The sequence below is a fragment of the Sminthopsis crassicaudata genome, chromosome 2 (genome assembly GCF_048593235.1).
Source record: "Sminthopsis crassicaudata isolate SCR6 chromosome 2, ASM4859323v1, whole genome shotgun sequence".
In the NCBI taxonomy this organism is placed as follows: Eukaryota; Metazoa; Chordata; class Mammalia; order Dasyuromorphia; family Dasyuridae; genus Sminthopsis; species Sminthopsis crassicaudata.
The window spans coordinates 396893387-396907290 of NC_133618.1; the positions used below are offsets into that span (position 1 = coordinate 396893387).

A 13904-nucleotide genomic window follows, 5' to 3' on the forward strand; every position below is an offset into this window, starting at 1 on the left:
GCTGCTTACAATTATGAATTACTGCCATTTTATAATAGCTTTTTATTTTTCCAAATAAATAAAAAAGATAGTTTTCAATGTTCACCTTTACAGAACTTTGTGTTCCAAATTTCTCTCCCTCCTTCTCCCCCCTCCCCTAGACAACAAGCAATCAATCCACTCTAAGTTAACACATGTGCAATTCTTCTAAATATATTTCTATATTGTCATGCCACACAAGGAAAAAATCAAAAGGAGAAAAAAGACAGGAAAAAGAAGAAAAAATAGGCAAACAAGCACTATTACCACCATCACCAAAAAAAAAAAAAGTGAAAATACTATGCTTTCATCCACATTCAGTCTCCATAGTTCTCTCGCTGGATGTGGATGACTCTTTCCATCACAAGTCCATTGGATTGGCCTTGAATCACCACATTGTTGAAAATAGCCAAGTCTATTTCAATTGATCATCACATAATCTCATTGCTGTGTACAGTGTACAATCCTGTTTTCCAATTTTCCCAATAGTTTTTATCAAATAGTGACTTCTGCCAGAAACTAGAGCCTTTGGATTTATCAAACACTAGATTACTATAGTCATTTACTGTTGTGTCTTATGAACCTAATCTATACCAGTGATCCACCATCTATTTCTTAGCCAGTACTAAATAGTTTTGATGACCACTACTTTATAATATAGTTTTAGGTCTGGTATAGCTAGGCCACCCTTGTTTGCATTTTATTTTCATTAATTCCCTTGAAATTCTTGGCCTTTTGTTCTTCCAGGTGATGTTATTTTTTCTTGCTCTGTAAAGCAATTTCTTGGCAATTTTATTGGTATAGCACTGAATAGGTAGATTAAGTTAGGTAGAATTGTCATTTTTATTATATTAGCTTGGTCTACCTGTAAGGACTTGATATACTTCAAATCGATCAGATCTAACTTTATTTGTATGAAAAGTGTTTTGTAATTGTGTTCATATAGTTCCTGGCTTTGTCTTAGACTCCCAGATATTTTATATTATCTGCAGTTATTTTAAATATGATTTCTCCTATTTCTTGCCGCTCAGCTGCTGGTCACATATACAAATGTGGATGATTCATGGGAATTTGTTTTCTATCCTGCAACTTTGCTAAAGTTGCCATGTTTTATAAGAGTTCAAGACAAACTTTTGAGTCTAGAAATCTTTGTTTGAAAGGATAATATGAGATCCAGCACTTGGGCATGTGTATGAAAGAACATTGGGGAGTTCTGAATAAGTCAATAATTGGGTGAAGTAGAAGACAGAGTGACAGATAAACAGGGATAGATAGGGGTGGGGGCAGTGGAGAAGGAGAGGGAGGAGGAGGGGGAGGGGGAAGAAGAAGAGGGAGATGAAGAGAGAGGGAGAAGGAAAGAGAGAAGGAAAGGAGGAGAGGGAGAGGGAGAGGGAGAGGAAGGGAGAGAAAGGGAAAGGGACAGAGAGAGAGAGGGGGGGGAGAAGGAGAAGGGAAGTGCATGCACATTGAAGAGGCAATGTGTGATAGTGTTGGGGCATTGAACTTAGAGTCTGAAAAACTGGTCTCTAGAACTATCGAGGAGAACCTTTTGGGGAAGTTGGTAAAACAGGGTTTGGTTGCCCTGTTGTACTTAACAATCCACCTCCTTCCTTTGGGGCATTGGTACCCCAATTTGAACTGTTTCATTGGTTACTTCTACAATATAAAGATGACCCCCAATGTCACAGTACAGTCGCTGATGCCTTGGAATAGGTAGATAAGAGATCATTTAGAGGATCATAAAGAGGAGCTTTAGAACCCTCATTCTAGCTGGCTTCTATCCCTTACCTTCTCTGAATTGCAGAGGTCTTCTACCACACTCCTCACCATGTCCTACCAAAGAATTTAGTGAGTGTGTGGCTGAATGACTACATATGCTGGGGTGGTTCCCTGCTTGATGGATAGATGAATTTTGGAATCAGGGGAATAGCCTGCCCACCCAAGGTCCACCCTTGGGCTTCGGAGCTTCTTCCTTTCCTGGTTTCCAGAGGTCAGTAACAGCAGCAGCAACAATAAAAGCAACAACAGCAAAGTAGTTCTCTGTTGCCAGGTATGGAGTTAGAAATGGGGGGTGCTGAGGGTAGAAATAAAGTCTGGTGGGTGGGAAAGATTTCTCTTCCTTCCCTTCCTTCTTTCCTTTCTTCTTTCTCATCTCCTTCTCCAATTCCTCTTTTTCCCTTTCTATTTCCTCCCCTCCCTTTCCCTTTCTTCCTGCCTGCCTGCTTGGTAAAGGGGATTAGTATAAGGTGCATTAATTAATTTCTCAAGGGGGCTTCTTTTCTTTTGTTCTCATGTTCTCCTAGTACTATTCCTTGAGCCCAGGTGAGACCTTTAATGTTGGTCTAAATCACAAGGAGGGGGACAAAGGGCCAGCTGCTTGAAATGAATGGATAGAAGGAGGGCTGGGTGGATTGTTTTTGGCTTAGATAGATGGTGGCTGGCAGGTCTAGGTTTTTCTTCTCCTTTGACCAGGACTAAAGCTCGAGTCCAAGATATTTCTTGCTTAGCCTAGAAGCAGGGATTTCATCCCAGAGGTTGATTTAAGCAACTTGTAAGGCATGCCAACTTTCTGAAGCTTAGAACTTTATTTTTTTAACATGATGGGCGAGTTTAAAAAAAAACACCCTAAAATGGATTTAGTGACTTTTTGCCCTTCACTGATCATACTAGCAATTATATGCATGATTTATATGTTATTTCTACCACAGAGATTTCAAAGTAAAACTGGATTTGAAACTGTCTGGAAGGGAATATGGCAACATATCACTGGTTTCATTTTTATTCTCTCTGTGACATGGAGTGTAAATTTGTTTCATTTTCAAGTGGAGAGTTTATTTTTCATGTGTCTAGGCCAGTACATTCTGTTCTGGAGCAGTAATGGAACAAAATACTTTGTACCTAATCATCTCATTCTCTCTTTCTCTGCTTATAAAATAATTGGCTTGCCTTCAGATGACAGTTCTGTTGATGTTTATGATAAACAAATCAGATTCTATCTTGAGCTTTATTCCACAGGACTATTGATCAGAATTTGAAGAAGAACACTGAAAATGCCTTTTAAGTTATTTTTAAAAGATTTGTTGATATTTATATTGATTTGTAGATATTAAAAAACATAATGATAAGCACAGCAGTGCCTGGTCCATAATAGATTAACCAAAGGGGATTGATTGATTGTTTGCATTGGCACACCTGCACTTGCATAGTCAAGAAAACATTTTTTTTCTTTTTTTTAAAGTTTCTTAATAGCAGTTTTTTTTTATTTTCAAAATGCATGCAAAGATAGTTCTCAACATTTACCCTCGCAAAGATATAGAGCATCTTTTCCAAAAATACATTCAAGAGATCTTAAAGGAGGGAAAGAGACCCACATGTGCGAAAATGTTTGTGGCAGCCTCTTTGTGGTGGCAAGGAACTGGAAACTGAGTGGATGCCCCTCAATTGGAGAATGTTTGAATAAATTGTGGTATATGAATGTTATGGAATATTATTGCTCTGTAAGAAATGATCAGCAGGAGGATTTGAGAAGTCTGGAGAGACATGAACTGATGCTGAGTGAAATGAGCAGATCCAGGAGATCATTATACATGGCAGCAACAAGATTATACCATGATCAATTTGACTGACATGGCTCTTTTCAATAGTGAGGTGATTCAGGCCAGTTCCAGTGATCTTGTGATGAAGAAAGCCATCTGCACTCAGAGAGAGGACTGCTGAAGTCCCGTTGTTAGGACATATCTGTTCTGTAAGCTTCTTATAGGACATGATTTCACCTGTAGTTCTTATGGGGGAATGGGAGGAGGAACATGAACATATGTGAATTCAGGTCCTCTGAGTATAAATCCAGCATTCTCTATATACCATACTATACCATATACTATACCATACTACTTAGTTCTTCTATCACATCCTACTGGACTCAGTGGATAAAGTTCTGAACTGGGAGTCAGGAGGATCTGGCACTTAACAGTTGTGTGGCTGGGAACAAGTCATTTTACCTTTAAGATCTGCCTCAATTTTCTCAACTGTAAAATGGAGATGATAATATGAGCATCTCTTCCAGGGTTGTTGTGAGGATCAAATGAGGTAAAATTTGTAAAGTACTAAGCAAAGTGCCTGGCACATACATAGTAGACACTGAATTGAATTAAGGATTGGAGACCCTAAATGTGCCTCTTTATATCTCACAGATAACAGGGAAAAGCACTAGAAAGATAGGTTTCAGGACAGGCACATAGTCTTCTGTTTCACAGTTTTCATGTCCTGTATCAAATTGCTGGAGGACTTGATTCCAGAGTAAGTGCAGAAAAGTCATGTAATTAGCCTATTAAGTTCAGCTAATGTCTTATAAAGTCATTCAAGTGAGTCCAGTAGATATATCAATTACATCTTGTTCGCTGCCTCAGAGAGTGTTCCCTTAGAGGGAATCAGCCACGGCAGAAAGAACAGACTCTTTCATAGCCTGTAAACAGTGAGATGTAATTAAGGGCTTTTTGCAGCCAGAGAGGTGTGTATCTTTCCACCTCCATGATCCCCAACAAAACTCAGAGATACAGAATCGTAGGATGTCAGAACTAGAAGAGAACTTAGAGATCTGCAGATCTACCCCATTTGTTTATTGCAGATCCGCTCCGTTCTTTTTTGAGGTTTATCTAAGTCATAAGCTAGCAATGGCCAAACTCAGACAATGTTCTCTTAGTTCTATTCACTTCACTCAGGAGCAGTTCATGTAAGTCTCTCTAGGCCTTTCTGAAATCATCCTACTGATTGTTTCTTATAAAACAATAATATCCCATAGCATTCATATACCATAACTTATCTAACCATTCTCTAATTGATGAATATCCAGTTTCCAATTCCTTGCCACTATAAAAAGAGATGCTATAAACATTTTGCACATGTGGCTCCTTTTTTCCTTTTTTATGATTTCTTTGGAATACAGGCCCTATAGTGAGAAGATATTATTAAACATATTGAAGACCCCAAATAAGAGCTGGGTCAGGAGGGAGAAAACTGAGCCAGATGCTAAACTCCTTTAGAAAGGGGAGATATGAATAGGTATATATCCCCAAGAAGGTCAAAGACAGACAGAGAAGTACCCACATACACTAAAATATTTGCAGCAGCCCTTTTGGAATAGTAAAGAACAAGAAACAAAGTTCATGCTCATATATTAGAGAATGGTCAAACAAATTGTGGTGTGTGAATATCACTGCACTGAAAGTAAAGATAAATATGGAGAATGCTGCTAAACATGGGAAGATATACTGATTCACAGTAAAGACAATCAGGAAATCAATATATAGTATTGCAAAAACAATCAAAAGAGAATTTTTTTAAAAAATAATAATTTAAAGGAGAGAGAAGAACCTGGGAACTGATTAGTAGACAACCAGATCTGGCTATTGAGTTGTGGCAGCAAAGATAAAGAATCAAGAAACAGGAACAAGGAATTTGTTTAATCTTAAGCAGTATGGTAGGGAACATAAGAGAAGATCCATAAGAAAGGAGAGGTTGGTCAGCCAGGTGTCCATTAAGGAAAGGAAAGAAGTATAAAAAGAAGAAGAATAGGAATGGAAATTCCTTCAAAAGAACTGAGTTCTGTAGGATACAATGGAAGGGGAAAAGAAGATTGGAAAAATTTTCATTGGAAAGTGTATAAGGATGAGGGACTAGTTAGTAGTAGTAGCAGGGCTAGCAAATTTTTGCTCACAAAGCATACAACTCTGAATCACACGATTTCAAAGATGAAAAGGAGGGAGTATGTAAACCATGTTACCCAACTGCTACAGATTCAACTTAGTGGTAATGGAATGCTAACACAATTTTCCCACATGGCTGGATTAAGTCTGACTGGTGAGACTTATAAGATCCTTAAGAATTAAAAATCTTTCTTTGTATCTCTACAAGTACCTAGTACATAATAGGCACTTAATATGTGCTTTTCAACTGTCTGGGTTTATAACTGGGTCTGTCTGGGGAAAATAATGGGCCCCAACTTTTGCAATCATCGTTATAGAAATGGATGGGACCATAAGAGCCTGACTAAGAGCTATTTTCTCTTTTCTTTTTATGGGTCACCAAAAGTCAAAAGAATTCATCTCTATAACCAACCTTTTGGTGATGAACTTTGCTGAATTTGGCTAAGTTGGTCCTCAAAAAGCAGACATTTGTATTCCTGAGACTACTGTCATATATGTATTCCTAATAAACTGCAACTTCCTCTTTAGCCCCTAATATAGTGCCTTCCACACTTTAAGGGTTCCGCCAATTAGTTTGAATGAATGAATGATTCATTATTCTCTTTTTGTTCAGTATACTCTTTCCTTGCCTATTCAACAACATTCATGTTCCATTTTCCCAAAAATTTTATTATTTAAACTTAAAAACAAACTTTCTTTTCTTTGCAAGTTGTTCAGTTTTTTATATCTGAATGAGTTTCAAAGGGTCTGGTATTGAGAAATCAAAGGTCTCAACTTGTTCCAGCAGGAATTTCAATAATCAGAACTCTTTTTTCATTTATTTTCTTCCAAGGTGCTTTAGTAGATAAATAAAATTGCTACGCTTCCCTCAGTTTTTCCCCAATAGGGTTAGATTTTAATCTTTGATCATTTTAATATAGCCTGAAAAAAATAATTCCTCACTTTTATTACAAATCTTATCTGTTCATATTTGATATGAAGAAGGGATATTGTTCCTGATATAGTTCATTTTTACTTATCAGGACTCTTTACCAATATGCTTTAGTCTCAAAGCAAAGCAACTCTTTGAAATAGGTACTGACATACTTTGCCTTAACACATATGCCAACACAAAACTTTTTCAATTTTATTCCATTTTCCAACCCCACTCCTATTTTACCAAGGGCATTTCTTTTACTAAGAATGAAGGAACAGTTCACTTCCAAATCCATTCTCTTCTCTCCATTTGTATTTCCTTTACTCTACTTCAAGGCTTTATTATTTCTAAATTGTCTAGACTCTCACAATGGCTTCCTAACCAATTTCTTTGCTTCCAGGTTTTCCCTGCATGAATCAAGCCTTTATAACCCTGTCAGACAATCATGTTACTTCCTCACTAAAAGGCTTTCAGTGGCTCCCCACCTTCTACATCAATTACCTACCTAACCTAGCATTCAAGGCCTTCCACAATTTAGTTGCAACCTCATTCTCTAGCTAAATTGTTATTACTTGCTATTCTCCTGAATATATATCTTTTTCTCATCTAATTATTAAAGGAAGGACAAATGGCTGGAAGGGACCTCAGCAGGTCTTCTAGTCTCACCCCCTCTTTTTACAGATGAGGAAACTTAAGCCCAGAGGAGTTAAGTTATTTGCCCAGGATCTCACAGGGAGTAAGTCTTTAGGTTGTGAATTGAAAAATCATTGGTCTAGAACTAAGGGACCTCAAAGGCCATCGGAAACCATCCCCACATTTTATAAATGAAGATACTGAGACCCAGAGAGGTTAAGCAGTTTGCCTGGGAGTGGGCTTTGAGTCCACAAATATTCAAGACTCAAATAATAAGGAAGTTCTACTAGTCTGTCTCACAATTTTAAACCATATTATGATCCATCTTGGTGTCCTGAAAGAATTGATTTGCATCTGCAAAAATGAGGTTTGTAATCTAGCTAGCAATATATGTGTTTGACATTCAAAATTCATGTACAATTCATGTACTGCCTTCCTTAAGTGTACAGAAAGGCAGTATGACATTTTATTAAATATCCAGTGAGGGGCAGTAATATCTCAGTTGTACATCATATAGCACTCTTCTTGACTTTCTAGACCAGGAGGCCACTTCAGTTCCTCACTGGCAGTTCCCAAAGGCTGCAAAGTAGCCAACAGTAGTAACTCAGTCTTGAATGCTTAGAATATTGTCCTATTAAACCCCAGCCCTTGTCCCCATCTCCCACCCCTCTCTCTCCACCCTACATACAACAACTACTGAGCCATTCAAGGAAGACAATAGTCAGATTTGAAATTTAAGCTGGGATAAGATATGAAATAGTGCTGAAAATACTGAAAAAAAGGAAATTTATGCTTCTAGTCCCTTGAACATCTAGACTCTCCTTCAACAAATTACTAATCACATTCATGTGGTACAAATATTCATTATTCTGTGGCTACATCATTTTTGGACATAATAAAAAGTAATCAATAATCAGTTCATAAATGTTTATTAGTCACCTGCTATATACCAAGAAAAGTGCTAATTATTGGGATGAACCTTTTTAAATGAAACAGTCCTTCTCAACATTCTATGGAATTCTGTTACATCCTATGAAATAATAACAATAATTTACATTTAAATAATTCAAAATTAAATGGGAAATGTTAAGCAGATCTGAGACTTTTCTACCTCTCTGTCTCCAAACTTCCCTTTGCTTAATTTTTCTTATCTTTGAGGTACCTGGGTTTAAATCACCATTTTCTATATCATTTATCAATTCCTGTAGATCATGGTAAGGATTAAAGAAAGGGTTACCAAAGAACCTATCTCAGGTTTATTGTGCCAAAGGTTAAAGAGAACAAGCTTTTACATGTTACCAGCTAATAGATTTTTTTTTTGAGGCTGGGGTTAAGTGACTTGCCCAGCGTCACACAGCTAGGACGAGTTAAGTGTCTGAGACCAGGTTTGAACTGGGGTCCTCCTGAATTCAGGGCTGGTGCTCTACCCACTGCGCCACCTAGCTGCCCCCCTAGCTGATGGATTTTCAAAAGCAGCTCATTTCAGCTATCCTAGACTCACTTTTGCTATGTTTTTTCCCCCCACTGTGTTCATCATCCTGTACCACACATTCTGGTCTTAACCACTGGCAGAAAAAGTCTCAGGCTGTGGCAACTTGTGATTGCTACAGAGGAGCAGTCCCCAAAGCAAAAGGCAACACACCTGCTCACCTATAAGAGAATCAGCTACCCTAGCTCCAGCGGAGGCCATTGTGTACTCCAGTTCTTCCCATGATGTACTAGAGGCTCAGCCTAATTGTAGAAGCAGACAGCTCTCTGCTCTCAGCATGACAGTCAGAAAGTCTCTCAAGGGCAACAGAAAGGAAAGAATCGCTCTAGACTTATATGCCCACATGCAGATCTCATCCCTGTCTTCTATCTTTGACAGGATTAGGGCATTTTACTTCCTTGTGTCTTGTTGCTCAGTTTCTCTCTTTGAGAACATCCATGATTTTTTGCACTCCTTAAGAAGTAAAACAACTATGCAGAAATATTTTCTACAGTTTTTTGGCTTTCTAGTACAGCACCACCCTAAATAAATGTTAATTCCTTGGAGCCTTCTTTTTCCAGAATACATTTTATGCAAGGACCAGGATATCTGTTATAATCTATGTATTCTGGAAAAAGAAAGTCCCAAATGCCTTGTTCTGGATTGCTCAGGAAGCACAAAGCAGCTTTATCCCAGCAACGTAAATACAATTTTAATGTACCTTGTTTCAAAATGGTTTGTGTAATAATGGCTTCTGTGCATTTGAGTTAAAGGGCTTCATAGTGAGGCTTGGAAAGTGAAAAGTCTAAGGGTGTAGAAGTAAGGGCTGATGAAGAGAAGCAAATCTATTTGCTGATGGAGGGGTATTTTTTAATCACAAGTTTCATGAGAATTTTAAAGTTAATGAAGTTTTTATTTTTTTCCCTTTGGATGAATCATTCCCTTCTTTAGATATGGGTTAGATACATGCTCCCTTCTGTGGACTGAAATCTCACAGGAGTGCTTAGACTAAGACATTGGCTGAGAGAAATAGCTCCAAATCTCATTTTCCACCTTAAGTGGAATAGTATTTATTAAGCAGACACTAGTACATGGCACTCTGTTGGGGTACAGAAAAGCAAATTAAAGAAATACACTCTCTCCACGGTCTCAAGCTGCTGAAATCCAAATAAAGTTGACTAAGTTTGAAGTTTGGGGGTTTTTGTTTTGTTTTGTTTTGGGCTTTTTTTTGAGGATCAGTGAGTTGCATGGAAGTTATGGGGAGAGGGGAAGAGGACAAGAATTCATTCATTGTCACCATTTCTCCTTCAGAACACAGTAATGCTCACATGAACCTTTAGGTTCTTGTACTTACAATACACCTCGGTTTCCAATGTTTTGGGAGGTTTTTTTAAATAAAATTTTCTCTTTTCTGTTCTAGGGATATGAAGCCCGACAACATTTTACTTGATGAGCATGGTGAGTAGTATCCTGGGCACACATGAGTAGACTAGAAAGAAACACATATTATACACATATAAGGAAATTTACACATATAAAAGTGACTTTTTTATCCACTAGACTTAAATCAGAGATCTTAATGTTAATTCAGTCCATTCCTCCAGATGAGGAAACTGAGACCCAAAGCAACTTATCCAAAGTCCCACAAATAATTTAGCAGAACTGGGATTACAACCCAGATGTTCTACTTCAAGCTATAATCCTCTTCCCAAAGCATTACACTTCCTCTTAATAGGATGCTTTGGAAAAGTTGTTGTGATGAATTTTGATCTTAAATACATTTTTCCTTTAGTAATTTAACAAGTCATGAAATTATGATTAGACACCTTCATAACAGTTCTCTTGGACCTTTTATGATAATTTCTGATCTATCAATTTTTCAAACTTGCATGTTTTGTAGCCTAGAGCCCACCTGTGTGTGCATGCTCCTGTGGGCTGTATATGCAGTAAAATATTCTGGCAATAATTACAAGGTCACTAAATGAAGGCGTTTGAAATCTCCAAATTTCCTTAATCATTTAGAACTTATGATGGGATTTAGTAATAGGGATGAAACTTCAAAGGGAAATAAATTGTTCTTTTATTTATTTATCTGAGTTTTAAACCGAATTTGCCAGATAACACCTGAGCCTAGGGAGCTGAGTATCAGTTTTTAGACCTCTAATTTCAAAGCACTGAATAATCATTTATTTATGTCCTCTTTTAAAAGGGTTGGGTATTTTTTTCCAATTTCCAAATTGATTTTCTCTCTCTCCTCTTTCACTTCTTTTTTCATCTCCTTCTACCCCCCTAGTTCTAATGCTAATAAATTATAAAATATATGCTTCTGGGCAATGGATAGAATTAGCATAAAGGTGTTTTAATTGGAAAAAAAAACTTTTAGATTTCTTATTTACACTCTGGCAAAGACAAGAAGATTCCCCTTAAAATTCTGGGACAAATGAACTCCCTGGATAGTGGCTGTGGGAAAGATGGAAGCAGAGACACTGATAAAGGCAAAGAGGAGAGAATAGCATATGGCTCTTGGACAGGAACAGTCAGAGTAGATGATGGCAGGGCTGGTAGGTCTCCCCCTCCCCCCCAGAGGAATCATAACATTCCTTATATTAGCATATCCTTTATAGTTTTGGAAGTAATTTCACAAATAAAATAGATTATCTCATTGATTCTTACAACAGTCCAATAATGTAGGCCAAAATCATTAGTCCTAGTCTACATAGATGGAACCTGAGACCCAGAAATATTGACTGACTTGTCCAAGGTCACACAGTTCAAAAATGGCAGAGCTGGGACTTGATCCATGATTCCTAATTTCCAGTTCAATTGTTTTTCTGCTAAACTCCACCACCTCCCCAAATAGTGGCTATTTAGTCTTCATTTGTGAAAATATTAGCACCCATTTATTTTTTACTCAGGATCATGTTAAATGTTGAGTTTGGACACTCATATCTTTCTTGATTTTTTTCCATACTATAATTCTTACAGTTTTTCCTATTATCTCTGAACTCTGTAGGCTTCTTGACTGTTCTTGTGATGGGCTAATAAGAGAAAGGTTGATGGGACAAGTTAAGCACCTTTTTACAAGTTCAGCTATTTCCTTCTTTCCAAACACCAGCAGTAGCACATTAATGTCTATTCTGAGAGCGTTGAAGGCGGTCCTCCCATCTTGGGAAGGAATCTTCAATCTTCTGGTTTTTCTTACATTCTTTGCTTGTGTCCAAGACAGTTTCACATCATGTAAGACCCCATGAAGACTGTACACTACCTTGCCCATGAATTATTTGGTTAATTCTTACAGGTGGCCAAGGTGTGATCCCAGAGTCTTCTATCTGCTATCTAGTCAAACTAGGAAACCCATTCAGTTCTAGTCAGTCTATGGTACTTCTGGAAAATACATTTTCTCTTAGTTTTTTGTTTGCTTGTCATTCATTCTCCATTTTTAAATTTTTTGGGAGCCATTCAATAGTATTTTATTTTCCCAAATACAGGCAAAATTAGTTTTCAACATTCACTTTTGTTAAACTTTATGTTCTAAATTTTTGTTCCTCCTACCCTTCCTTCCCCTCCCCAAGACATCAAGCAATCTGACATAGGTTAAATATGTGCAATCCTTTTAAATATATTTCCTTATTTGTCATATTGTGCAAGAAAAATCAGACCAAAAGGAAAAAAACATGAAAAAGAAAACAAACAAAAATATGAAAATACTGTACTGAAATCCACATTCAGTCTCCAGAGTGCTCTCTCTGGATGTGATTGGCATTTTCTATCCTGAGATATTGGAGTTGCTTTGAATCACTTCATTGTTTAAAAGAGTCAAATCCATCACAGTTGATCATCATATAATCATGTAGTTACTGTGTAGTGTTCTTTTGGTTCTGCTCATTTCACTCAGCATCAGTTCATGTAGGTCTTTACAGGCTTTTCTGAAATCAGCCTGCTCATCATTTCTTTTTTTTTTTCTTTTTATTTACAAGATATATGCATGGGTAATTTTTCAGGCATTGACAATTGCAAAATCTTTTGTTCCAATTTTTCCCTTCCTTCCCCTTCCCTCTCCCCCAAGATTGCTTATCATTTGTTACAGAACAATAATATTCTATTACATTCACATATCAACACTTGTTCACAGCCATTCTCAAACTGAGGGGTATATATTCAGTTTCCAGCTGTTTGCCACTTAAAAAAGGGCTGCTATAAACATTTTTGCACATGTGGGTTCTTTTCCCTCTTTTATGATGTCTTTGATAGTTTCATTGCTTTCTAAAATGGTTAGCTCATTTCATAATTCCACCAACAATGTATTAGTTTTCCCATATCCCTTCCACATTTATCATTATCTGAGAGGTGTGAGTGTGAGATGGCACCTCAGAGATGTCTTAATTTGCATTTCTCTAATTAATAGTGATTTAGAGCATTTTTTTCATATGACTAAAATGGCTTTAGTTTCTTCATCTGAGAGTTATCTGTTTATATTCTTTGACCATTTATCGCTTGGGAAATGACTTGTATTCTTATAAATTTAAGTCAGTTCTCTATATATTTTAGAAATGAGGCCTTTATCAGACATACTGGCTGTAAAAAAATTTTTCCCAGCTTTCTGCTGGAAAATACATTTTCAATCTACCTAGTGCATAGGAAGGCCAAAGTCTGTCTCTAGTGGATGCTATTCTTCATGAGACTGAGGCAAATACTTCTAGCATGTTCTACTGAGCAAGAAAGGTTTCAAACATGAGCCAAGCAATGGACTGAGAGAGGATCTAAATATAGACTTTATTTTCAGAGAGAGAGCTCTTCCCTATTCTTTCAGAAGGCTATGTTCTTATACATTCTGTGCTTTGCTTTTATAGGAAAAAGGATAAATGACAGAATATATTATCTTAAATAATATTTTTATTATAAAAGCATGTAACTGAAAAATATATATTAGCATAAAATGCATATATAATACATTTTTGTATATATAATGTGTATATATATATATATATAGATAGATAGATGGATGGATAGATGGATGGATGGATGTTTGGGAAGATCAGAATCAGTGCAGATTAATTCCTATTCTCTATTTCCTATATATTTCATAGCTATTAAGCCAATAATTGATCATAAAATAAAGCTAGAAGGGACCCAAGAGGTTGTCTTCAGGTCTTTCTAGCTGTTAATG

The 13904-nt window shown here is 37.0% G+C and overlaps 1 protein-coding gene across 1 annotated transcript in view; it reads left to right on the forward strand.

Annotated features, from left to right (window-relative positions):
• Window positions 1-13904, forward strand: part of STK32A (serine/threonine kinase 32A) — a 138593-nt gene that overhangs the window by 78306 nt on the left and 46383 nt on the right. The window contains exon 6 of the mRNA XM_074291746.1: window positions 10158-10195. Coding sequence (XP_074147847.1) covers window positions 10158-10195 — 38 coding nt within the window. The remainder of the gene's footprint in view (window positions 1-10157; window positions 10196-13904) is intronic.